This window comes from Podarcis vaucheri (genome assembly GCF_965113315.1).
Source record: "Podarcis vaucheri genome assembly, chromosome: 7".
Lineage (NCBI taxonomy): Eukaryota > Metazoa > Chordata > Lepidosauria > Squamata > Lacertidae > Podarcis > Podarcis vaucheri.
The window spans coordinates 4,798,893-4,825,702 of NC_138765.1; the positions used below are offsets into that span (position 1 = coordinate 4,798,893).

The 26,810-nt window shown below is 48.1% G+C and overlaps 1 protein-coding gene across 1 annotated transcript; it reads right to left on the reverse strand.

Moving 5' to 3' along the window:
- Positions 1–599: 599 nt before the first annotated feature.
- LOC309536857 (amino acid transporter heavy chain SLC3A2-like) lies at positions 600–25,146 on the reverse strand. Its single transcript, XM_082231225.1, has 9 exons — positions 25,077–25,146; positions 18,014–18,364; positions 16,554–16,712; positions 13,373–13,458; positions 11,210–11,287; positions 9,443–9,501; positions 5,530–5,704; positions 4,247–4,375; positions 600–1,825 (listed from the first exon to the last, which is right to left on the reverse strand). The coding sequence occupies exons 2-9, from the start codon at positions 18,339–18,341 to the stop codon at positions 1,475–1,477; spliced, it is 1,365 nt and encodes a 454-aa protein (XP_082087351.1). The 5' UTR covers positions 18,342–18,364; positions 25,077–25,146; the 3' UTR covers positions 600–1,474.
- Between the last annotated feature and the right edge of the window lie 1,664 nt (positions 25,147–26,810).

Here is a 26,810-nt window from a genome sequence, read left to right on the forward strand (position 1 = left end):
CATCACCTTGCCAACAAAGGTCCCTATAGTTCAAGCTCTGGTTTTCCCAGTCGTGATGTATGGAAGCGAGAGCTGGACCATAAAGAAGGCTGATCGCCGAAGAATGGATGCTTTTGAATTATGGTGCTGGAGGAGACTCTTGAGAGTCCCATGGACTGCAAGAAGACCAAACCTCTCCATTCTGAAGGAAATCAGCCCTGAGTGCTCACTGGAAGGACAGATCCTGAAGCTGAGGCTCCAAGACTTTGGCCACCTCCTGAGAAGAGAAGACTCCCTGGAAAAGACCCTGATGTTGGGAAAGATGGAGGGCCCAAGGAGAAGGGGACGACAGAGGACGAGATGGCTGGACAGTGTTCTCGAAGCTACCAGCATGAGTCTGACCCAACTGCGGGAGGCAGTGGAAGACAGGAGTGCCTGGCGTGCTCTGTTCCAGGGGGTCATGAAGAGGCGGACACGACTAAACAACAACAAAAACCACACACACACAAGAGGAAACCTCTATCCCCGACCTCGTAGCATGACACATTTATTTGGGGTCTGTGGTAACCCCTTATGCTAGGCCCTGTTTGCACCCTACATGTAAAGCTCTAGGTCTAGGGTAACCCTTTTCAACACTCAAGGCCTCCAACTAAGCAGACATCTGGGAGATTTCCTTTATTTCATTTTAATGCACAGTGGCAGGTTTTTTTTATCCCACATGGATGTGGCCAAAAGGAGGATGGCATCCCATCATTCTCAGGTGGTACCATATATTTAAAGCACGCCATGATGCCACTTTAAACAGCCATGGCTTCTTCCCCCACAAAAAAAATCTGGGAACTGTAGTTTAAGAGTGCTGAAAGCCGTCCGTAGACCCCTATTCCCCTCGCAGAACTACAATTCCCAGAGTTCCCTGGGAAGAGGGGTTGATCCTGAAAACCATTCTGTGAACTGTAGTTCTGTGAGGGGAATGGGTGTGCGTGTGTCTCCTAACGCCTCTCAGCACCCTACACTTCCCAGAATAATTTCGGGGAAGTCATGTCTGATTAAAATGGTTTCACAGGTGAGTCTCACCAATCTGCATTGTAAGTACCATACTTTTCGCTCTATAAGACACACCAGACCACAAGACACACCTAGTTTTTGGAGGAGGAAAACAAGAAAAAAAATATTCTGAATCTCAGAAGCCAGAACAGCAAGAGGGATCGCTGCGCAGTGAAAGCAGCAATCCCTCTTGCTGTTCTGGCTTCTGGGATAGCTGCGCAGCCTGCATTTGCTCCATAAGACGCACACACATCTCCCCTTACTTTTTTGGAGGGAAAAAGTGAGTCCTATAGAGCAAAAAATACGGTATGTATATGCATCAGTTACAATATCCAATGGGATAGGAGCAATTCTTCCATTGGTCGATAGCAGGGCGGCCGAGCGGCCAATAAGAGTTCCTTCCGCGTCCCATTGGCTGCCAGCTGTGTGGACCGGATTCCGTGGCAGCCAATCACTGCTCGCGTCCTCTGGGCATTTGGAGGAGGACAGCTTGGTGTGGCCTCAGCCTCACTCGGTCCACGTTGCTCTCGCGCTGGGGCTCAGGGTGGGTGCTGAAGAGAACCTTGGCAGGAACCAGGAAGTTGAGCTGGCTCAGGCTGAGCTCGAGGGGCCGTGGCCCCAGGTTCAAGACCACCAGGATTGCGGAGCAGGATCCGGGGCGGAGAAAGGCGAAGACGTCCTCCGAGTGGCCGGCAAGGGGCAGAGGGATGTAATCGACGCCGTGTAGAGCGAAGGAGGTGGCGTGCAGAGTGAGGAGAGAGCGGTGCAGGATTTCCAGCAGAGTCCGGTCAGAGCTTCCTTCCTAATTGAGAGAGCACAGAAAGCAGCCTCAGACCACTGGCCCACCTAGCGTGCTGGTCCTGAGGGTTAAGCGTGTAGCAAGGTCCGAGTCCAGGTCGAGGGTGCAGTATGGAGGCTGTCCGTCAAGGCTGAAGCGGGGTCCAAGGCAAGGAGTCGGGTGAGGTCAGGAACTCTGGCAGAAGAGCAGGACAGGGTGCAGACAGGAACAGGCTACCAACAACGTTGCTCCCGCAACCTGGGACTGGGGCTGGCCGGCTTTTATCTGCCCTGAGGCATAGGGCGGCCCCGGTCCACAGGTGACTCGCCTCTCCTGGCCTGGAGGTGAGCACTCCTCCTGCGGAAACTTAGTTCCCTCTGCCTCTCTGCCCTGAGCCTCTGCAGCTCAGGAGAGGCTGGAGGGTTACCGGACCCAGAGGCAACCTCAGTTTCCTCTGACGGGGCTGAGAGTGGAGCACCTGCAGGCAATGGGTCCTCCATCACCTCAGGGGCCAGAGCAGACTCAGCTGACGCCTGCACCTGAGGACCCAGCACAGGTGAGGACCCTTCAGACTCAGGCCCCAGCCCCGGCTCAGCTGGTTCTGGAGACGGGGACTCCTGTGCAGGCTGGAATTCCTCAGGTTCAGCCTCCGAGTCTGAATCCCAGGCCATCACACCGAGCTCCATACTGTCTGCACTGGCAGCAGCTCTCCAGCGTTTCAGGCAAGGGTCCAGGCCTACCTGCAGATGCCGAGGATCGAACCCAGAACCATTTGCGTGTGAAGCGTATACGCTGCAGCTGCACGAGGGACGTCCCCTCGAAAAACACATACAACAGGATTCTAGTCCTCATCGCTTTGAATAAGGGGCTGATTTAAATAGGGGGTCTGCGGTGCCATCAGACCAAAAGTCAGTGTTGCTCCGTTTGGGCTGGATTAGTGGTTCCCAAAGTGGGGGGGGGGGGGTAAGATCACCGAGGTGGGGTGCTAAGAGTCAAGGGCGCAGCAGGAGGTATGGGTGTACTTAAGGGTTGCGTAGGTTGGGGAGCAGGCCAAGTGTCGAGGGCAAATCTCCGGAGTTTCAGAGAGGGCACACTTACAGCCCTATAGGAAGATGGAGAGGCAGCACGGTATAGTGGTTAGAGTGTCACACTAGGACGGGGAGAGAAAAATACAACAAAACATCAGACATTAAAAACTTCCCAAAACAGGGCTGCCTTCAGATGTCTTCTAAAAGTCATATAGTTGTTTATTTCCTTGACATCTGATGGGAGGGCATTCCACAGGGCGGGCGCCACCACTAAGAAGGCCCTGTGCCTGGTTCCCTGTAACCTCACTTCTCACAGTGAGGGAACCGCCAGAAGGCCCTCGGAGCTGGACCTCAGTGTCTGGGCTGAAAGATGAGGGTGGAGATACTCCTTCAGGTATACAGGACCGAGGCCGTTTAGGGCTTTCAAGGTCAGCACCAACACTTTGAATTGTGCTTGGAAACGTACTGGGAGCCAATGAAGATCTTTCAGGACCGGTGTTATGGGGTCTCAGCGGCCGCTCCCAGTCATCAGTCTAGCTGCTGCCTTCTGGCTTAGTTGTAATTTCCAGGTCACCTGCAAAGGTAGCCCCATGGAGAGCACATTGCAGTAGTCCAAGCGGGAGATAACCAGAGCATGCACCACTCTGGCAAGACAGTCTGCGGGTAGGGAGGGTCTCATCCTGCGTTCCAGATGGAGCTGGGAGACAGCTGCCCTGGATACAGAATCGACCTGCGCCTCCATGGACAGCTGTGAGTCCAAAATGACTCCCGGGCTGTGCACCTGGTCCTTCAGGGGCACAGTTACCCCATAAAGGGCCAGGGAGTCCCCCCACCCGCCCACCCATTACAGCTTGTGCAAAACCCACCTTTTTCTGCATTGGACACCCCTCTTGATTTCAGCTAGTCCATCTGCCTGTCTTCACAAGCCAGGGAAGTCCCCAACTCCAGTATACCTGAAGGAGTGTCTCCACCCCCATCGTTTAGCCCGGACACTGAGGTCTAGCGCCGAGGGCCTTCTGGCAGTTCCCTCAATCCGAGAAGCCAAGTTACAGGGAACCAGACAGAGGGTCTTCTTGGTGGTGGCTCCCGCCTTGTGGAACACCCCCCCCCAGCAGATGTCAAAGAGAAGAACTACTACCAGACTTTTAGAAGACATCTGAAGGCGGCCCTCTTTAGGGAAGCTCTTAATGTTTAACAGACCACTGTATTTTAATATTTTGTTGGAAGCTGCTCAGAGTGGCTGGGGGAGCCCAGCCAGATGGGCGGGGTATAAATAATAAATTCTATTTTATTCTAACTCGCTGAAGGTTTGAGACATGTAATAAATCAATAAATTCCGGGGATTCGACCCAGCGGACATGCTTTAGCACTGAGCTAAAGCCCTTCGCCAAGTGTGAGACAATGGTCTGTGTCTCACCGTGGACGCATTCTCCAACGGAACAGGGGATCCTTCGCCACCTTGCAATAGCGGGACTCCTGGAAGGGTGAGCTGGAGAACTCCCAACATCTGCCCCAAGCCAGCCTTCAGTGAGGATCCCCATGGCACCTGGAAGAAAGAGAGAAACAGAGAACAGAAAACGATGTGGACCCCAAACCAAGGACTTGACTCATTTACTGGTTTATTTTTTTGCACAAGGGATTACCGTATTTTTCGTTCTATAACACGCACCCGACCATAACACGCACGTAGTTTTTAGAGGAGAAAAATCTGTAGGCATGCCACCCGTAGGCATTCCCTCCATAACACGCACAGACATTTCCCCTTACTTTTTAGGAGGAAAAAAGTGAGTGTTATGGTGCAAAAAATACGGTATTTGGGTGCCTTCTCAGCATAACAAATCCTCTTGTAGAATTGTAGATTACAAGCAACTTGTGCAAAATACAATTTACAGCTTGGGAGAAGTTACAGAATTAGGATTCAAAAGTCACAGCATATTACAGGTTGAAAAAAAATTATATGAAAACGATGTACCGTTGGCATTTAACTCCTAGTAAATTAGGAAAAATGTATAAAACCGAGTCAAATGTATGCTGGAAATATAAGGGGAAAGAAGGCACCTTCTATCATATGTGGTGGAAATGTAAGGTAGTAAAAGGATTTTGGAAAATGATATATAATGAGTTGGAAAAAATGTTTAAAATAACCTTTTCTAAAAAACCAGAAGCCTTGCTTTTAGGAATTCCAGGTGCTGAAATCCCAAGGGAGCAGAAAATACTATTTATGTATGTGACCACGGCTGCGCAGATGTTATTGGCCCAGAGATGGAAAGATGATAAAGTCCTGATCAGAAAAAAATGGCAGATCAAGTTGATGGACTTTGCCAAAATGGGTGAAATGAAAGGAAGAATCAGAAATCAGGAAGACCAACATTTTAATAAGGAATGGGGGAAAATTTATCACTGATCTTCAAGACCATTGTAAACAGTTAAAATCGTTAGTAAGATTGGAATATCGCTTGTAGTTTAATGGTGAACATTGGATACAATGGGGAGATAAAATATTTGGATTATTATAAAAAGATGCAGTAGGAAATGATTAACAATAGGGAAGGAGGAAAGCCCAAGAGATTCCTTGTAATTTTGTTTTTAGGTTGGATATGTGAAAAATCTGAAAAACCAAATATTTTTTAAAAAATAATAATTCAAAAAGCAGCTTGCACCAGAGAAGTTTCACGCAGCCCAAGCAAAGTCCCTCCTCACCATCCAGCCGGGCCAGGGCATCTGCGGGTGCCCCAAGGCCCCTTCCACCCGTTGCGCCAGTCCTTGGGCAGTCAGGTTCTTCTCGACTCCCAGCAGACGGCAGCTGAGGATGACGCTGTCAGGCACCCGGCAAGAAATGTTGCATCTTTCGCTCTCGTCCAGGACAATCAGGACCCTGAAAGAGATGCATGTGGAATTAACCCTGTCACTGTTTTGCAGGGCGTGTGCTGAATTGCAGATTTCAAATGCTTGCTGCTTCGACGCTGTGATGGCCTGGGAATCCGATTCAGAGGCTGAACCGGAGGAATCCCCGTCGCGGGGATTCGAACTGCCAACCTTCTGATCAGCAAGTCCTAGGCTCTGTGGTTTCAACCCACAGTGCCACCCGCGTCCCTCGCGCCCCAACCTACACAACCCTTAAGTATGCCCATATCTCCTGCCGCCCCCTTGACTCTTAGCACCCCACCTCGGTGATCCTACCCCCCCTACTTTGGGAACCACTGATCCAGCCCAAACGGAGCAACACTGACTTGTGGTCTGATGGCACCGCTGACCCCCTATTTAAATCAGCCCCTTATTCAAAGCGATGAGGACTAGAATCCTGTTGTGTGTGTTTTTCGAGGGGAGGTCCCTCGCGCAGCTGCTGCGTGTATGCTTCACACGCAAACGGTCCTGGGTTCAATCCTTGGCATCTGCAGGTAGGCCTTGACCCTTGCCTGAAACACTGGAGAGATGCTGGCGGTCAGTGTCGACAGTATGGAGGTAGGTGTGATGGTCTGGGATTCGGACTCGGATGCTGAACCTGAGGGTTCCCAGCCTGCACAGGAGTCCCCGCCTCCAGAACCAGCTGAGCCGGGGCTGGGGCCTGAGCCTGAAGGGCCCTCACCTGTGCTGGGTCCTCAGGTGCAGGCACCAGCTGAGTCTGCTCTGGCTCCGGAGGTGATGGAGGACCCATTGCCTGCAGGTGCTCCACTCTCAGCCCCGTCAGGGAAAGAGGAGGTTGCCTCTGGGTCCGGTAACCCTCCAGCCTCTCCTGAGCTGCAGAGACTCAGGGCAGAGAGGCAGAGGGAACTAAGTTCTCACAGGGGGGAGTGCTCACCTCCAGGCCAGGAGAGGTGAGTCACCTGTGGGCCGGGACCGCCCTAAGCCTCAGAGGAGATAAAGGCCAGTCAGCCCAATCCCAGGTTGCGGGAGCAACATCGCTGGTAACCTGTTCCTGCCAGCACTCTGACCTGCTCTCCCTGAGTTCCTGACCACGCCCGGCTCCTTGCCTTGGACCCCGCTTCACCCTTGACGGACAGCCTCCATACCCTTGACCTAGGACCAGACTCAGACCACGCCACATGGTAACCCCCCACCCCCCGGGACCAGCACAGACACAAGACTTTTTTTTGCAGTAAGGGACACGGCAGGGGTTGCTTCCAGATGGCCTGCTTATGGTGCATGCACCAAGGGGGTTATATGATGTTATGTCCAGCAATAACACAACATTTCCCAGTGCGTTTCGCCATGGCTTCCTCATTGCGAAAAGCTTGCTTTTCTTTTTAAAGCGGGAAGTGGGTTTGTTGTGCAAGAGCAGCGGATCGGCTGTAACCGTGCAGCCTGAATTGCTGGTATGCGTTTGAATCGCACCTAATAATAATAATAATAATAATAATAATAATTTATTTATTCCCCGCCCATCTGGTTGAGTTTCCCCAGCCACTCTGGGCGGCTCCCAATCGAGTGATAAAAACAATACTGCATTAAATATTAAAAACTTCCCTGAACAGGGCTGCCTTCAGATGTCTTTTAAAGATAAGATAGCTGCTTATTTCCTTCACATCTGATGGGAGGGCGTTCCACAGGGCGGGCGCCACTGGAACACGAATGCATTGCAAAGTGCAAGATGGCACTTTTACCTCCCTACAGACCAATCCGAATGAATTCTAAATAAAAGATGGACATTGCAAAATCTCCCGGCTAACTATGTGCAATGCATTGGGGACGAATGACGTCGTGCATTTGAGGGTCAGTCTAGATGATGCCCTGAGTCCCTTCCAGTCCTTGGAGTCCTGTGCCCAGTGCTGGTTGGAATCTATTGGAGGAGGCTGCCGGGCTGGCCGCACACGTTTTTTGTAAGGTCGTTACCTGGGCTGGTCACCTCAGTGTCCCCATCAGCATCACAAAAGACTGAGCTAGGTTGCAACTATGTGAGGGGGCCTTCCAGGCTAATGGGTGGAAAGAGGCTGGAAGCTGGAGACACAGAGACCTGCCAGCTCTGTGCTGGACCTAAAGCTGCAACTAATGGAGAAGCAATTAATGCAGACCCCCCCACCCCACCCCAAGTGTCCCTATTTTCCAGGAACAGTCCCGGATTTGGCAGGGGGTTGGACTTGATGGCCCTTGTGGTCTCTTCCAACTCTATGATTCTATGATTCTATGGATTTACGGAAGCCGTTCTGGTTTCTGATTTGATCCCAGAATGTCCAGCTTTTCCTTCAGGTAAAGGTAAAGGGACCCCTGACCATTAGGTCCAGTCGTGGCCGACTCTGGGGTTGTGGCGCTCATCTCGCTTTACTGGCCGAGGGAGCCGGCGTACAGCTTCCGGGTCATGTGGCCAGCAGGATTAAGCCGCTTCTGGCGAACCAGAGCAGCGCACAGAAACGCCGTTTACCTTCCCGCTGGAGCGGTACCTATTTATCTACTTGCACTTTGACGTGCTTTTGAATTGCTAGGTTGGCAGGAGCAGGGACCGAGCAACGGGAGCTCACCCCGTCGCGGGGATTCGAACCGCCGACCTTCTGATCGGCAAGTCCTAGGCTCTGTGGTTTAACCCACAGCACCACCTGCGTCCCTTTTATTATGGAATAGGATGTCCCTATTTTCATCTGAGAAATGTTGGAGGCTATGCTTAACGTTAACGTATAAATGCCCAGGTTTCATATATGTGTAAGTATATCCTAAGGACACGACAGTATCTGCTGTTCTTCATTCCTATGAAACTGAACCCTGGCCAAGCACTGGAATGTCTTGCCACTCAGATATTGGGGTGATGCGTAACAGTACCCAATAAAAGGCCAAACCCCCAGCCCCCCAAACTTCAGATTCTCCAATGCCTTGGGACTGCCTGCATTCCCCAGTCCTGCCACCAGAGGTCCTCGCAGACCCTGGACTAAGGAGGGTCTGGGGGAAAGGAAATTGAAAAGATCAGAGAATAAAATATATGATGAATTTAAGAAATTATTTAAATTGACTTTTTAAAAAAGGCCGGAGATTTTCCTTGTAGGAATTCTGCCCATAGAAATAAAGCAAAATACAAGACCACTGCTTATGTATTCAATTACGGCTGCAAGAATACTGATAGCCAGAAGTTGGAAAAGTGAAACAACAGCTACAAGAATAGATTGACAATCACTCATGCTAGAGTACTTTCAATTAGCAAAGCTGAGCGGAAAAGTTAGAGGAGCCCCAAATAAAAAAATATACAGACAATGGGGACTATTCAAAGAGTATATATATAAGATTGTGCTGTAAAAATGACGTTATCCTAGCAGAACTGAATGATACTTGTATATAATAAACAAATGGAATAAACATACTAGAAAAATATACAGGAAAAGTTATAAAACAAACCGTGCAACAAAATTAAGATAACAGAAAAAGTACAAAGAGAATGATTGGAAGTTTCTTTCAGAAGACTCTATTAGATAAGACAGGATGTTATAACCAATGTTCATTTCTTCTTGTTAACTCTCTTTTGCTTTTTTATTTTTATTTCTTTATCTTTGTTTCTCTTATAATTTCGTGTTTAATTTTGTTGTAACTATTTGTAACATATATGTAAGATGATATTTTAAATCAAGAAAGACGAATTATTTAAAAGAAAAGAAAAGATCAGAGAACCCCCATAGGCCACTGACCCCTCACTTACTTCTCCTGCCCCCGATCTGGCTTCATTTGCGCACCCAGCTCACTCCAGGCATTCAGCACCTGCAATCAAGCCCCACAGAAGACAGTATCACACACCCACATATTTGGGGTTCATCAATCCTAAGAGGGAAAGCTCAGGTTCCCGACTGCAGTTCCAATCAACAACACACCTTAGATTCCTCAGTGTACTTACAAATGTGCATTGCAAAGGGGGCATTCTAGTTCCCCCCCCCTTTTCTTTACCTATAGAGCAGGCACCCCCAAACTCGGCCCACCAGCTGTTTTGGGACTACAACTCCCATCATCCCTAGCTAACAGGACCACTGGTCAGGGATGATGGGAATCGTAGTCCCAAAACAGCTGGAGGGCCGAGTTTGGGGGTGCCTGCCATAAAGGCATCGTGTTGGCTAGATGGGCTCACCCCAAATGTGAGGAAGCTGGGGTGAGGGTTAAAGGCTGCCCAAAACCCCTTGCTAGGTTTGAGTATGTACAGAGTCTGGAGTTTAAAATGCTTCTATATTAAAACTTCGTTTGTAACTCTCTTTTTCGTGTCTTGCTCTGTAAAGCGGATTTCCCTTTAAAACTGGTTTTGGGGGGTCCCTGTCCTCTCAGTGCCACATAAACCCTGAAGTTGCTACTGCAGACAAATAGGAGGGACTTTGCAATCTGTCCCTTCGCTTCCTTAAGTATGAAAGGCACTAACCTAGCTTGTGTTGCGACATCAGTTAAAGATTTATTTATCCAGGCAGATCTGGATAAAAACCTGGCGGTGGCTTCTTCTTCTTCTTCTTCTTCTTCTTCTTCTTCTTCTTCTTCTTCATCTTGAAACACAGGTGCCTAGCAAGCCGTCTTACACAGAGTGAGACCATTGCTCCATCTAGCTTGATATTTTAAAGCTATGGTTTTCCCAGTAGTGATGTATGGAAGTGAGAGCTGGACCATAAAGGAGGCTGATCGCCAAAGAATGGATGCTTTTGAATTCTGGTGCTGGAGGAGACTCTTGAGAGTCCCATGGACTGCAAGAAGATCAAGCCTCTCCATTCTGAAGGAAATCAGCCCTGAGTGCTCACTGGAAGGACAGATCCTGAAGCTGAGGCTCCAAGACTTAGGCCACCTCCTGAGAAGAGAAGACTCCCTGGAAAAGACCCTGATGTTGGGAAAGATGGAGGGCACAAGGAGAAGGGGACGACAGAGGACGAGAAGGTTGGACAGTGTTCTCGAAGCTACGAACATGTGTTTGACCAAACTGCGGGAGGCAGCGGAAGACAGGAGTGCCTGGCGTGCTCTGGTCCAGGGGGTCGCGAAGAGGCGGACGCGACTAAACGACTAAACAACAACAACAAGCTTGATATTCCTTCCAGTAGCACCTTAAAGACCAACTAAGTTAGTTCTTGGTATGAGCTCATACCAAGAACTAACTTAATTGGTCTTTAAGGTGCTACTGGAAGGAATTTTTTTATTTTGACTATGGCAGACCAACACGGCTACCTATCTGAAGCTTGATATTGTCTACACGGACTGGCAGCATCTCTGCAGGATTTTAGGAAAGGGTTTTTCAGCCCTACCTGGAGATGCTGCCAGCAGGGTTTGGACTTGGCAGCTTATGCAGACAGCACAGGTGCCCTGTTGCTTAGCCACAAACTTCCCCACGTGCGTTTTTAAATTTTTTTCTTTTTTTTAAGTGTCGGTCTGGGATTCGATAAGAAACGGTGGTATATGAATATTTCAAACAAGTAAATAAAACACCACTGGGTGGCACCTCTCTTACCGCCTCCAGACGCCAGGCCGGATCCTTGCCCACCAGGAATCCGTGGACCCCCAGAGCCTGCCAGAACTGGAACGCCCCCTGCAGGGTCAAAAGGAGGCGGGAGCTCAATTTGGCTGCAGAAATCCCAGGCTCACTCAGCTGGGAATAAGACCCACTTTGAGACAGAGGGACTGACTTCTCAGTTAATGTGTCGTGTGCCCACTTGCGGTGCATGGAACTGAACATGCCAGGACCCGTCAGGGCTCAGCCCAAGAGCATGTCAAATCAGAATATTGCGTCTTGAAAGCAAGGGCCGGATTCGAGCCAGGTGTGGCCCCTGGCTCGGGCATAGGGTGTCTCTGTGCATGTACAGGATGAACCCAGGGCCAGATTGAGATTTGATGATGCCCTAAGCTGCTGAAGGTAATGGGGCCCTTTATATGTCCAGCTGTCCTTTGTCAACAACAAATTGTCTGGTTTTTTTGTGTTAAAAGATACACTATATGGTAACTGATAGACCTAATAGGTATCTAAAGCCATTTGCACACAACAAAATATGTATTTTATCCAAGTAATTGTTGAACTGAAATACAATTAAGATAGGAAAATTCATGTTAAATTGCTGTTTTACGGGTTGTTTTTAAAAGTCTGGAATGGATGAATCCGTTTTGCATTACTTTCTATGGGAAAGCGCCCTTTGGTTTTGGAACAAACTGCCGGAATGGATTAAGTTTGAAAACCAAGGTATATAGAAATAAGCAAAGCAGAGATATTTTAGGGAGCAGGCTAGCGGGCGTGGGCCATTATTTACATCATAGGAGCCTACACAACACAAAAAACTGTTGCTGTAGGTAGGTTTTATTTTATTTGTTATTTTATCTTATGTTTTGGAAATGTACATCCAGGTTTTTTTCCCTTTTCATTTTTTGGGGGCCCCCAAGAGAGTGGGACCCTAAGCTATAGCTTGTTTAGCTTCTACGTAAATCCGGCGCTGGATGAACCTTCCCTCAAAACGGACATTGTATAGCTGGAAAAGGTTCACCAAAATGATTGAGGCAGGGAAAGCTTGCATCATTTGGGAGTTTTTATATTAGAGGAAAAAAGCAAGCGTAGTTAATCTGTGGAACTCCCTGCCACAGGAGGCAATGATGGCCATCAACCTAGATGGCTTGAAAAGAGGATTGGGCAAAGTCATGGAGGAGGAGAGGGCTGTCGATGGCTACTAGACAGGACAGCCATAATCTGCCTTCATGGTTGGAGGCAGAAATGATTCTGAATCTGGAAACCGCAAGAGAGGAGAGGGCTCTTATAAATAATAATAATATTTTTTTATTTATACCCCGCCCTTCCTGGTTCAGAAAACCAGGCTCAGGGGAGCTAACAACAAATTTAAAACACATAATTGATGCATCAAAAAACAGCATAAAATACAGTATAAAACGTGAATAGTAAATTCAGAATTCAAAAATCAATTTAGGAGGGGAAATCAATCCAATAAACATTAGATGATCACCAGGGCTAGCTGGCTAAGTTAGTCCTATTTGGGCCGGCGAGGAGACCAGGGGAGAAGTAGCTGTGGGATCCCAGAGCGTGTAATCTTCATAAAAAGGGGAGAAGGAAGGAAGGAAGGAAGGGGAATAAAAGATCAAGCTAAGTTCAATTAAAGGCCAGGTGGAATAGCTCTGTCTTACAGGCCCTGCGGAAGGAGGTTAAATCCTGCAGGGCCCTGGTCTCATGGGACAGAGCATTCCACCTGGTCGGAGCCACCACTGAGAAGGCCCTGGCCCTGGTGGAGGATAATTTAACTTCCTTAGGGCCTGGGACCTCTAAACGTCCTGGACCTTAAGGTCCTCTGTGGGGCAGACCAGATCTTGCACTCAGATCCTGCCTGCAGGTTTCCCATAATGTGCATCTGGTTGGCTACTATGAGAACAGGGTTCTGGACCAGATAGGTCACTAGCCTGATCCCGCAGACTGTTCTTAGTTTCTTATGCACCACCACCCCCAGCCAACTTCTGCACATCTGGGATCAGAAGAAAGGTTTCTGGGCCAAAGTCTGTGAATTCCAACCAGGCTTGAAGTTTATTTCAGAATTTAAGCAAACCGACACCAGCAGCCTACTGCCCTAGCAGCTGAATACGGGCAAACATGGCCAGACTTTGAGGAGGAACGACAACCACATACCTTGAGGTGCTGGTGTGTCCAGTTGTGCTTTGCAGGGGAGTCCAGCTCCTCTTCCCAGACTGGGAGTTCAAGCAAAATTCGGAGTCCTGGGTGGTTGGAGGAGAGGGGCGTTGGAATGGGAAAAGGCAAAAATAATAGAATCATGGCCACCCCAACCGCTGCTTGCAAATCTCCGGTGAAGTTGAGGCCTATGTTGAACAACTCTTATCCTAAAAAAAGTTCTTACTAATGTTTCATCGGAATCTGCTTTCTTGTAATTTGAATGTTTAGCCTGGAGAAGAGGAGGTTAAGGGGTGATATGATAGCCATGTTCAAATATATAAAAGGATGTCACATAGAGGAGGGAGAAAGGTTGTTTTCTGCTGCTCCAGAGAAGCGGACACGGAGCAATGGATCCAAACTACAAGAAAGAAGATTCCACCTCAACATTAGGAAGAACTTCCTGACAGTAAGAGCTGTTTGACAGTGGAATTTGCTGCCAAGGAGTGTGGTGGAGTCTCCTACTTTGGAGGTCTTTCAGCAGAGGCTTGACAACCATATGTCAGGAGTGCTCTGATGGTGTTTCCTGCTTGGCAGGGGGTTGGACTCGATGGCCCTTGTGGTCTCTTCCAACTCTAGGATTCTATGATTCTATGAATCTGTTTATAGAAGTCCACTCCTCTGGAGGAGCAGGTAAGAAGCTTGCTCCATCTTCCATGTGACCACTCTTCAGATATTTGAAGGTGGCTAAAATATCTCCTCTCTGTCTTTTCCTCTCCTGGCTAAACATTCCCAACTCCCTCAACTCTTCCTCTGAAGTTTGGAGACCCAGCTCTGCCTCTCTTTCAAATCAGAACCAGTGAAGGCGGTGAAGGTCCTGTGTGAGTGTCTGGAGGCGGTTGGAGGATGGATGGCGGCTAACCGATTGAGGTTGAATCCTGACAAGACAGAAGGACTGTTCTTGGGGGACAGGGGGCAGGCAGGTGTGGAGGACTCCCTGGTGCTGAATGGGGTAACTTAGCCCCTGAAGGACCAGGTGCACAGCCTGGGAGTCATTTTGGACTCACAGCTGTCCATGGAGGCGCAGGTCAGTTCTGTGTCCAGGGCAGCTGTCTCCCAGCTCCACCTGGTACGCAGGTTAAGACCCTCCCTGCCTGCAGACTGTCTTGCCAGAGTGGTGCATGCTCTGGTTATCTCCCGCTTGGACTACTGCAATGCGCTCTACGTGGGGCTACCTTTGAAGGTGACCCAGAAACTGCAACTAATCCAGAATGTGGCAGCTAGACTGGTGACTGGGAGCGGCCCCTGAGACCACATAACACCGGTCCTGAGAGATCTGCATTGGCTCCCAGTACGTTTCTGAGCACAATTCAAAGTGTTGGTGTTGACCTTTCAAGCCCTAAACGGCCTTGGCCAGGTATACCTGAAGGGGCGTCTCCACCCCCATCGTTCTGCCCGGACACTAAGGTCCAGCTCCGAGGGTCTCCTGGTGGTTCTCTCACTGAGAGAAACCAAGTTACAGGGAACCAGGCAGAGGGCCTTCTCGGTGGTGGCACCCGCCCTGTGGAACGCCCTCCCATCAGATGTCAAAGAGATAAATAACTACCTGACATTCAGAAGACATCTGAAGGCAGCCCTGTTCAGGGAAGTTTTTAATGTGTGACATCTTAGTGTATTTTTGGTCTTTGTGGAAGCCGCCCAGAGTGGCTGGGGAAACCCATCCAGATGGGTGGGGTACAAATAATAAATTATTATTATTATTATTATTATTATTATTATTATCATTATTATCATTATTATCATTATTATCATTATTATCATTATTATCATTATTATCATTATTATCATTATTATCATTATTATTATTATTATGTGGTCACCCTCCTCTGCCCACCTTCCAGCTTATCAACATCCTTCTTAAATTGTGGTGCCCAGAACTGGACACAGGAACCCAAGTGTGGCCCGACCAAGGCAGAAGAGAGCAGGGCTATTATCCCCCTTGATCTGGACACTAGGACTTCTGTTGGTGCAGCCTAGAAGTTGCAGCAAAACAACCTCATCAGGTGTGGGGCAAGATTGTACTTGAAGAACTGCAACCTGCCATTTCCTGCCTTGAAACAGGCCCTGTCTGTGGGCACCGGAAGCTCAGCTGCTGTATGTGGCATCAGGGCCCCTTGCTCCACCAGCATGGCCTGCTCTGACTGGCAGCTGCCCTGTGGGGCTTCAGGCAGGACTCTCCTTCGGTGGAGGTTTTTAAGCAGAGGTCAGATGGGCACCTCCTCTAGCTGCAGGGGGCTGGACTGGATGACCCAGGGGGTCCCTTCTAACAACCAATCAATAATAATAATAATAATAATAATAATAATAATAATAATAATAAATAATGTTTTATTATTTATACCCCACTCATCTGGCTGGGTTTCCCCAGCCGCTCTGGGCAGCTCCCAACCGAATATTAAAAACACAATACAGCATTAAACATTAAAAACTTCCCTAAATAGGGCTGCCTTCAGATGTCTTCTGAAAGTCAGGTAGTTGTTTATTTCCTTGACATCCGGTGGGAGGGCGTTCCATAGGGAGGGTGCCACCACCGAGAAGGCCCTCTGCCTGGTTCCCTGTAACCTCACTTCTCACAGTGAGGGAACCGCCAGAAGGCCCTCGGAGCTGGACCTCAGTGTCCGGGCTGGACGATGGGGGTGGAGACGCTCCTTCAGGGATACTGGACTGAGGCCGTTTAGGGCTTTAAAGGTCAGCACCAATGCTATGAATTTAGGACGGGGTAGGCAACCTAAAGCCTTCTCAATCCAGCCTGCAGACGGTCCAGGAATCTGTGTGTTTTTACATGAGTAGAATGTGTCCTTTTATTCAAAATGCATCTCTGGGTTATTTGTGGGGCATAGCAATTCGTTCATTATTTTTTTCCCAAAATATAGTCCAGCCTACCACATGGTCTGAAGGACAATGGACCAGCGTACGGCTGAAAAAGGTTGCTGACCCCCAGTGGCGTAGCGTGGGGGGTGCAGGGGGGGCCGGCCGCACCGGGCGCAACATCTGGGGGTTAGGGTTAGGGGGCGCAAATCCACGGGTTAGGGGGCGCAAATTACTTGCCTTGCCCCGGGTGCTGACAACCCACGCTACGCCACTGCTGACCCCTGATCTAGGTCTTTACCTCTGCCACTGAGCTGTAACCACCCCTTCATACCTTCCTTCTTCCCAACATCCACCAGGGCTTCCAGCTGTTCCTGAGACCCATGGGCAGGTAGGATCCTGCTCAGATTGGCAAGGTCGCTCTCAAGGATGGGACCCAGCACCAAGGCCTGGATGGAGAAGGCTAGGAGCCGGTCCAGCTGACGTCTCACACCTTGAGGGAGAAGAAGCAGGGAGGAACGGCTGGGTCACTACATAGACTCCACCCCACAACTAACACCCCTCTTGCCCCAATTTTTATCGAGCATGATTAAGTGGGCACAAGATGTGGGTCACTATATTGGTTACGAATGATGGGGAAAGTTGTGGGAAATAAATACGAATTTCACGGCATGTCGTGCAATAAAATAAAACTCGATGAAAATGGCCCACAGAAGGTATTTAACACCCACCAGATTGGGACGCGGGTGGTGCTGTGGGTTAAACCACAGAGCCTAGGACTTGCTGATCAGAAGGTCGGCAGTTCGAATCCCCGTGACGGAATGAGCTCCTGTTGCTCAGTCCCTGCTCCTGCCAACCTAGCAGTTCGAAAGCACACCAGTGCAAGTAGATAAATAGGTACCGCTCCGGCAGGAAGGTAAATGGCGTTTCCGTGTGCTGCTCTGGCTCGCCAGAAGGCGGCTTAGTCCTGCTGGCCACATGACCCGGAAGCTGTCTGCGCACAAATGCCAGCTCCCTTGGCCAAGAAAGCGAGATAAGCGCCGCGACCCCAGAGTTGGCCACGACTGGACCTAATGGTCAGGGGTCCCTTTACCTTTTAGATTGGTGGAAATGTCTTTAAAAAAAGGAAAAGGTCTATTTTGGAAGTGTAATGAAATTGAGGAATCCCTTTACCACATGTGGTGGTCCTGTAAAGTAATTAAGGAATATTGAAAACCATATAGAATGAATTAATTTAAAAAAAACAAAAAACTTTCCCCAGAACACCTGAGGTTTTCCTCTTGGGTCCCAAAAAAGCAAAAGAGTTTATTACTATGCGCCACCTCCTCAGCTACAGCCTTATTGGCACAAAGGCGAAGAACAAGTCTAGTACCCACTAAGGAAGAATTGGCAGTGCGAAATGTTCGAATATGCAGAACTGGCTGGTCTGACGAACAGGGTAAGAGAAAACGAAGATAAGGAATATAAGGCGGAATGGGCAATTGACTATTTTAAGAACCAATCTAGACAAATACGTAGCTTAGCAGGTCTCCAGTAAATCCAGCAGAGCTGAAAGAGAGTATTTAAATGGTAACAAATTGGATGATTAAAAAGATGTGGATTACGCGGAGTAGCCGAAAAGAAAAGGAGCCAGGAATAGGGTGGAAGGGAAGTCATATGGTATATGTATACATTCTGTACTTGGTACAAAGTTTTAAGTGGGACAGGGACAGGAGGTTAAATATGCTCTCCGTTCCTGTTTTTGAAAACGTAATTTTTTAAAAATAAAAACCACAACCCTCCTGACCTCCTTACCTTCCAGGTCCCCTTGCCCATCGCCGTCGGAATCCGGGAAGGAGGCCGCGGGCAGGTGGTAGAAGGACGCTTTCTGCCACCAGACCAAGGGTGGCTGCGGTCGTGGCATCGTAAGCAAGAGGAGGACGGCCAGGGCGAGCAGGCAGGCGAACAGCGCCCCCAGGAGGCAGAGCAGGGCCTTGCGGACGCCCGGCCAGGGGGCAGACCCCGCCTGCTGGACCACCTCCTCCTGGCTCAGGTAGGTGGGGCTGGGGAGGGCGTGGCCAAGTAAAGGGATGCTCTCGCTGGGCACCTGGGAGGTGAGGACCACGTCTTCCGCTTTGCCCATCCTCTATTCCTTTGACCGCAGAGCTGCAGGGGGTCAAAGACAGAGTTGGAAAGAGGGGAGCATTTTGCGGTGGGGATAATGCAAGTCAGCGCAGTATTTGGGGGTCCGTGGGTTTGATTTTGACCAGCGTGGATTTGATTTAAATCAAATCGATTTCAATCACGATTTCAGTCACTAGTCAGGAAGACGTAGAATCATAGAATCCTAGAGTTGGAAGAGACCACAAGGGCCATCGAGTCCAACCCCCTGCCAAGCAGGAAACACCATCAGAGCCCTCCTGACATATGGTTGTCAAGCCTCTGCTTAAAGACCTCCAAAGTAGGAGACTCCACCACACTCCTTGGCAGCAAATTCCACTGTCCAACAGCTCTTACTGTCAGGAAGTTCTTCCTAATGTTTAGGTGGAATCCTCTTTCTTGTAGTTTGGATCCATTGCTCCGTGTCCGCTTCTCCGGAGCAGCAGAAAACAACCTTTCTCCCTCCTCTATGTGACATCCTTTTATATATTTGAACATGGCTATCATATCACCCCTTAACCTCCTCTTCTCCAGGCTAAACATGCCCAGCTCCCTTAGCCGTTCCTCATAAGGCATCGTGATTTCAATCATCTTTTTACAGAAAGGCTCATTCTTGATGGTACAGTCATACCTCGGGTTGCGATTGCTGCGGGTTGCGTGTTTTCGGATTACAGACATGCCGAACCCGGAAGTACCGGAACGGGTTACTTCCAGGTTTCAGCCCATGCGCACAAGCACTAAGTCGCACTTTGCGCATGCGCAGAAGCACTAAATCACACTTTGCGCATGCACAGAAGTGCTGAATCGTGGCACACACGGCACTGCGGGTTGAGAATGTGCCTCCTGCACAGATCACGTTCGCAAGCCTTAGTATTTGCAACCAGATGAAGGTTTCATTTTTGGAATCATAAATTTCCAGAGTAGTTTTTACAGTTATATCAAAAAATAGCTGATTTGGTTATACTATTAGAAATACAAAGACAGGGAATTATTGAAATTATTGTTTATATTTGGACAACTTTTCTGCTGTGCTTTATTGGAAGGAGAAAAATAACCATTTCCTTAATAACAATTTAAACAATTTATTCAACTAAAACACTAGCATTATAGCATATGTATCGATGTTTGTTACCTGATGTGGTTAAACGATTTAAAAAAACAAAAAACAGACTGAGTTTTGGCACACGTGAAAAACTTAAAACAAATCCTTACTTCCTGATGAATAGCCTTTGGACTATAATGTAACCTAAAAAGAAAACTATATTTAGAAAGATTTTTCCTCCGAAAGCATTTTATTTTAAAAATCTGATTTACATTTTTAAAAAAACTAATTTAAATAAATAAATAAATAATAAAACCATTGCTTTTTATCCACCCTGATTCTGAGATGAATCGTGGGTTCACAAAATTCTCCTGCCCACAAGACAATGAATGGGGCGCTCGAGTGAAGTCTCAGCCAAAGAAGAATGGCAACGTAAAGTGATGGAATATGAGCAGCTTGCAGATCTAACTTGCAGAATAAGAGAACAAGAAGAACGTTCATTTAAAGAAGATCGGAAGATGTATACTGACTATACAAGGGGAAATTGTGTACACTTGAGAACATTGGCAGCATTAAGATAAAATCAACAGTGTAAATCAGTTCTGATGGAAGTAATAATGGCATACTGAATGGTTTAGTTTAGGCCTTTGGTCAGGGTTTTTAGTCTGATTATTTTCTTTCTGTATAAGAACAAGCATTAAAGAGGCCTCCTAGCCTGCTCACAGGTCCTTTATAAGACCAGAGGTAACAGCTGGCCCTGGAGAATATTAACCACTCTCAATTTTACCTATGGACAGCCATCTGTCCAGATTTTAATTTGCTCTGAACTAATTTTAAGATGTATTTTAATTAATAGATTGCCTGTTTTATGTTCTTATGTTCTTTGTATACTGTGTTACTTTTATGAAGTTAGCCGCCCTGAGCCCATCTCTGGCCGGGGAGGGCGGGATACAAATAAAAATTTATCGTTATTATTATATAAAATATGCAGGGATTTATGCCTTGCAAAATGAACCATGGAAAGAGAAGAAGGGAAGTCATTGATATTTTAAGGTTGTCTAAATGAATACAGTCATACCTCGGGTTACAGACGCTTCAGGTTGCATTTTTTTTGGGTACGGACCTGCCGAAACCCGGAAGTACCGGAACTGGTTACTTCCGAGTTTCGGCGGTCGCACATGTGCAGAAGCGCTAAATTGCGCTTTGCGCATGTGCAGAAGCGCTGAATCACAACCCGCACGTGCGCAGATGCGGCGCTGCAGGTTGCGAACGCTGCGGGCTGCAAACGTGCCTCCCGCATGGAGCACGTTCGCAACCTGAACGTCCACTGTATTCTAAGTTGTAAAAGAGAAAATTTAATAAAAATTATATATATGAGAGAATGAGTGGGAGTTGCCGCACCCGAACTCTGAAGGCTCCCCGCATATCTCAGTAATAAGGCCAGCCCTCCTGCCGCTGTAAAGGTGGGCGTTGCGAAAAGGTGTCTTGCAAAATGCTTCTTGCGAAGGATGCGGGGACTATGTGGCAATCCTGCCCCGTCTCAGGGAAGAGGCGGAGGTAGCAGGAATTCAGCTTTAATGACCTTCGGGAAAATCAAGGCAGCATTCCAAAGTCACACACGCCTGTCTTTGCTCCCGTGTCTGCCTTTGTGAAGAAATCCACGAGAGGGGCCCGTCTCCAAGGCCTCCTCACCCTTGTTCCAGTTACGATACCTCCAGCTATCTCTAGGCTCAGATCCCTTCCTTAGCAGGATACAGCTGATAAGGAGCAGCCGCGCTTCCTTCCAGGAAGGATCATAGAAGCACAGCAGGGACCCGGGGGTCATCTAGTCCAACCCGCTGCAATGCAGGGACCACAATAAAGCATCCATGACAGATATTATTATTATTATTATTATTATTATTATTATTATTATTATTCCATGGGTGGAGGGAAGACACAGGGCAAGAAATAAGAAATGGATAAATGTTGGTACATAATGAAATGTGAAAATGTGAATTTACAAATATAATGTATATGTATCATTATGTAAAGATTTCATATATGTAAAGGTAAAGGGACCCCTGACCATTAAGTCCAGTCGCGGACGACTCTGGGGTTGCAGCGCTCATCTCACTTTATTGGCCGAGGGAGCCGGCGTACAGCTTCCCGGTCATGTAGCCAGTATGACTAAGCCGCTTCTGGCGAACCAGAGCAGCGTACGGAAACACCGTTTACCTTCCCGCCGGAGCAGTACCTATTTATCTACTTGCACTTTGACGTGCTTTCGAACTGCTAGGTTGGCAGGAGCAGGGACCGAGCAACGGGAGCTCACCCCGTCGCGGGGATTCGTACTGCCGACCTTCTGATTGGCAAGTCCTAGGCTCAGTGGTTTAACCCACAGCGCCACCCGTGTCCCTTATATATGTATTGTAACATTAATAATGAATAAATGAAAAAAACAAATCCTTCTTTTTCTCTGACCTGAATCTTCCAACTCCTATCCTGAGCATTAAAAAAGAGTCAGTGACGATAACAATGATGATACTGCCACTTATTTGTAAAGGGTGCTTCAACGACTGCGTTTTTGGACGATGTTCTGAGAGCTGTGGCAAGCACTGCAGAGCCATTTCAGAATCAGCCGAGGCCTGGCTTTCTGCTGCTTTGCAGAGAGACAACGCCTCTCCTTCCATATCTGTGTTACAAGAAAAGATCTGCCACCGACCTGATACATTCCTCGGGGTTTTGCTGGGATGGAGCCATGATAACCTCTCCCCTCCCAATCCTATGCACTTTTACGCAGAAGTAAACGAAGTAAAAGAAGGGACGTGGGTGGCGCTGTGGGTTAAACCACAGAGCCTAGGACTTGCCGATCAGAAGGTTGGCGGTTCGAATCCCCGCGACGGGGTGAGCTCCCATTGCTCAGTCCCCGCTCCTGCCAACCTAGCAGTTCGAAAGCACGTCAAAGTGCAAGTAGATAAATAGGTACTCCTCCGGGGGGAAGGTAAACGGCGTTTCCGTGCGCTGCTCTGGTTTGCCAGAAGCGGCTTAGTCATGCTGGCCACATGACCCGGAAGCTGTACGCCGGCTCCCTTGGCCAGTAAAGCGAGAAGAGCGCCGCAACCCCAGAGTCGGCCACGACTGGACCTAATGGTCAGGGGTCCCTTTAACTTTACCTTTAAGAGCACTTCCAGAAAGTCACTGTTTGGGGGCAGGATTCAGTCACAGACCTGCGAATTCAGGTTGTACAGTTCAAGCAACCGTTGTGCTCCAACCATGCACCCAGTTCCCAAAATTGGAGGGGGTTTTTTTGCAATAAGGATGATCTGGACTTGTGTAGAATATGCAATCTAACATGCTATAATCGATTACAACGTGGCACCTAACATACTGTTGGTATTCCTGAGCAAGATATTATGCAGTGGGTTGTATAAAAATACTGTACAGCAGCTCTTAATAAAAAAAAGATTTTAATCAAGTCTTACTGACTAGTGATTTAAATCGTGATGAGTAGAATGTGTCCTTTTATTTAAAATGCATCTCTGGGTTATTTGTGGGGCATAGAAATTCGTTCATTTCCCCCCCCCCAAAAAAAATGGGAAAGGTCTGAGGGACAGTGGACCACGGCTGGAAAAGGTTGCTGACCCCAGCCTAGTGGGTTTTTGCTGAAAACAAAATGCCTAAATTCTAACACATCCTAGTACGTACTTTTCTTACAATCTGCTCCTCATTTTGGAGCTCTCTGCTGAGCAATGCTGGTGGCTGGTCTGAAAAATGCTTGTGTTGCATGGATACAGCAGGCTGTGGATGAAATTTACAGTGGATGCTCGGGTTGTGAACGTGATCCGTGAGGGATGCACGTTCACAGCCTGCAGCGTTTGCAACCTGCATCTGCGCACACACGGGTTGCGATCCGGTGCTTCTGCGCATGTGCAAAGCGCGATTTAGCACTTCTGCACATGTGCAACTGCTGAAATCCGGAAGTAACCCATTCCGGTTTCAGCGGTCCATAACCCGAAAAAACACAACCTGAAGCGGCTGTAACCCGGGGTATGACTGTATATCCCAACTTTTTCTCCAAGGAATTAAAAGTGGCATTCATAGAATCATAGAATCCTAGAGTTGGAAGAGACCACAAGGGCCATCGAGTCCAACCCCCTGCCAAGCAGGAAACACCATCAGAGCACTCCTGACATATGGTTGTCAAGCCTCTGCTTAAAACCTCCAAAGTAGGAGACTCCACCACACTCCTTGGCAGCAAATTCCACTGTCAAACATCTCTTACTGTCAGGAAGTTCTTCCTAATGTTTAGGTGGAATCTTCTTTCTTGTAGTTTGGATCCATTGCTCCGTGTCCGCTTCTCTGGAGCAGCAGAAAACAACCTTTCTCCCTCCTCTCTGTGACATCCTTTTATATATTTCAACATGGCTATCCTGGTCCTCCCCCTCATTTAATCACCCCAACAGCCCTGTAGAGGTAGGTGAGGCAGAGAGGGAGAGGGAGCTTTGTGGCTGATTGAGGATTTGAACCCAGGCCCTGGCTGTCTATGGAACAAGGTGTTTCATATACCGGGGAAATGTGGTCATTTCCAGTACAGTGATACCTCTGGTTACATACGCTTCAGGTTACAGACTACACTAACCCAGAAATAGTATCTCAGGTTAAGAACTTTGCTTCAGGATGAGAACAGAAACTGCTCCGGCAGCAGCAGCAGGAGGCCCCATTAGCTAAAGTGGTGCTTCAGGTTAAGAACAGTTTCAGGTAAAGAACAGACCTTCAGGACAAATTAAGTACTTAACCCGAAGTACCACTGTATCTGCATCCAGTAACAATGGAAAGAAAATTAAAATCAGTTTGCATTAAAGGTGGACCTGCCCAATTCACCCTTTCTGGAAAAAATCACGAACCAAAGCCAAACCAACCATCACAAGTCACCCTTCTCTGAATTTTTAACGTAGATCCTCAGCCAAGTCTCATGTACAAAATTACATATAGCAGGACCTGAATTGTGCACGGATAAATTCATTTGTCCGCGCAAATAACACGCAGGAACGCATTGCATTAAGGGCAATCGCTTTGCAAAAATTGTGTTTATTAGGCATAAAATTGCATACGAAAATGCACGTATCGGGAGAACTTTGCACGAAAATGCTGACAAACTGTCGGGAGGCCTTAAAGTAAAATCCTCGAACCGATTTGGAAACGTGCAGCGTGGAACTTAAGATTGGGAAAAGGAGAAACCCAAAATGGACAGATTAACATGTCCCTTGCATAATTTTTTTCCAGGGAAAAAAGGGGGTGGCTTGAGAAAGAAGCCCCCAGAGACCGCTTGCCGTTCAGGATGCAGTTGCTAAACTGGGGATTTGCCGGGTGGCCTAATAATAATAATAATAATAATAATAATAATAATAATTTATTTGTACCTCACCCATCTGGCTGGGTCTCCCCAGCCACTCTGGGCGGCTTCCAACAAAGATTAAAAATACATTAAAATGTATGCGGCACGCTGCCGTCCACTCCGCCGAACCCCCAGTCTCTGTGCCTTCCCACAAGCTGCAAAACAGGGTAATTATAAACGAGGCCTACCTTACAGGGTCGTTGTGACAGTTATACAGAGGCCATCACATTTTGGGAAACACTGGACCCGTTGCCAAATATTGCAATGAAATGGTCCTGCAAAACAGGCGTCGCTCTTACCGTGTTGTGTTCTCTTCTTGCAAAGGAGGGCAGGGAGAATGAGAGTAGCAAAAGAGAGTAACAGGCCTGTCTCTCTGGGTCTCCTCCTTTCCTTCCCAGACTCTGGCGGGCTGGGAAGAAGGCAGGAGTGGGTGAAGTCTCTCCCCAGATATCTCTTGCATCCAATGTCCTGGACAGGGGGGGAGGGGGCTGGGAGCTCCCAGGTCCTTGTGAGCCATTAGGAGGGGGGTGGCAATATTTCGTCAGCTGTGCAAGCGGGAGGAAAGGCCCCTTCTCCTCACCTTGTTCCTTTCCAGCTCTTGAGACTCTTTTTCGGGTGGTCAAATGACCAACAGGGAGCAGTCTTCTCTCTGAAGACCAGCTTGGTCCAAAGATCAAAAGCCAGAAGAAGGAGAGGGCTTTTGCAGCTTCCCACCCCCAGCAGGCCAGTTCGTAACATGCGCAAATAAGCCAAGAGACCATACTGTCTGCAATTTATTTTTAATTAGGTGCCAGAATTCTGACTCTTTTGGGTCTAAATTGCTTCCAGCCAGTGGCGTAGCGTGGGTTGTCAGCACCCGGGGCAAGGCAAGTAATTTGCACCCCCCTAACCCGTGGATTTGCGCCCCCTAACCCTAACCCCCAGATGCTGCGCCCGGTGCGGCCGGCCCCCCCTGCACCCCCCACGCTACGCCACTGCTTCCAGCTATCGGATGATGTCCGTTTAAGTCCTGCTCCAAGCAGGCGTGTTGAAAGCAGTCGTTTGAGGAACGGTTGAGGGGGACACAGTAGCAAAACGAGCACCCATATTTAGGGGCAGTATATCTTTGAATGCCAGATGCTTGAGGGGGGGGGGCAAGGAGGGCTGTTAACCTTTCATGTGGATTTCGCAGACGCAACAAGACTTTCTGAAGTATATCTGAAGGAGCGTCTCCACCCCCATCGTTCTGCCCGGACACTGAGGTCCAGCTCCGAGGGTCTTTTGGCAGTTCCCTCGCTGCGAGAAGTGAGGTTACAGGGAACCAGGCAGAGGGCCTTCTCAGTGGTGGCGCCCTCCCTGTGGAACGCCCTCCCAACAAAGAGAAGAACAACTACCAGACTTTTGGAAGACATCTGAAGGCAGCCCTGTTCAGGGAAGCTTTTAATGTTTGATGCATTACTGTATTTTAATACAGTGGTACCTCAGGTTACATACGCTTCAGGTTACATATGCTTCAGGTTACAGACTCCGCTAACCCAGAAATATTACCTCGGGTTAAGAACTTTGCTTCGGGATGAGAACAGAAATCGTGCTCCGGCAGTGCGGCAGCAGCAGGAGGCCCCATTAGCTAAAGTGGTGTTTCAGGTTAAGAACAGTTTTAGGTTAATAACTTTTTTTATGTATGCAACAGCAGCAGCAAGAATACTCATCGCGAAGTAATGGAAGACACAAGATTTACCCACCAGGGAAGAATGGGAGATGAAGTTGATGGACTACATGGAATTGGCGGAAATGACTGGCAGAATCCGAGACCAGGGAGAAGAGTCAGTGGAAGAAGACTGGAAAAAGTTTAAAGACTATTTACAGAAATATTGTAAAATTAAGGAATGCTAGAAGAATGTTGGAACGAAGTGATATGGCTTTAGTAGAAAGGTTATAAGGAATTAAGTACAAATAGATTAATAGAGTATTAAAGGAAAAATAAGGTTGAAATGTGTTAAGATAATTATAGGATAGGAAACAGGGGAAGATGGAAAGGAATTGCTGAAATAATT

Bases quoted from the DNA above. Each gene is read 5' to 3' on its own strand.
- LOC309536857 (XM_082231225.1), bottom strand. From the start codon at position 18,341: ATGGGCAAAGCGGAAGACGTGGTCCTCACCTCCCAGGTGCCCAGCGAG. The intron at 4,376-5,529 runs GTGAGGAGGGAC...TCTTTCTTCCAG, and splicing joins TGCCCTGGCCCGGCTGGATG to GTGCCATGGGGATCCTCACT. The intron at 1,826-4,246 runs GTGAGACACAGA...TCTCTCAATTAG, and splicing joins CGTTGGAGAATGCGTCCACG to GAAGGAAGCTCTGACCGGAC.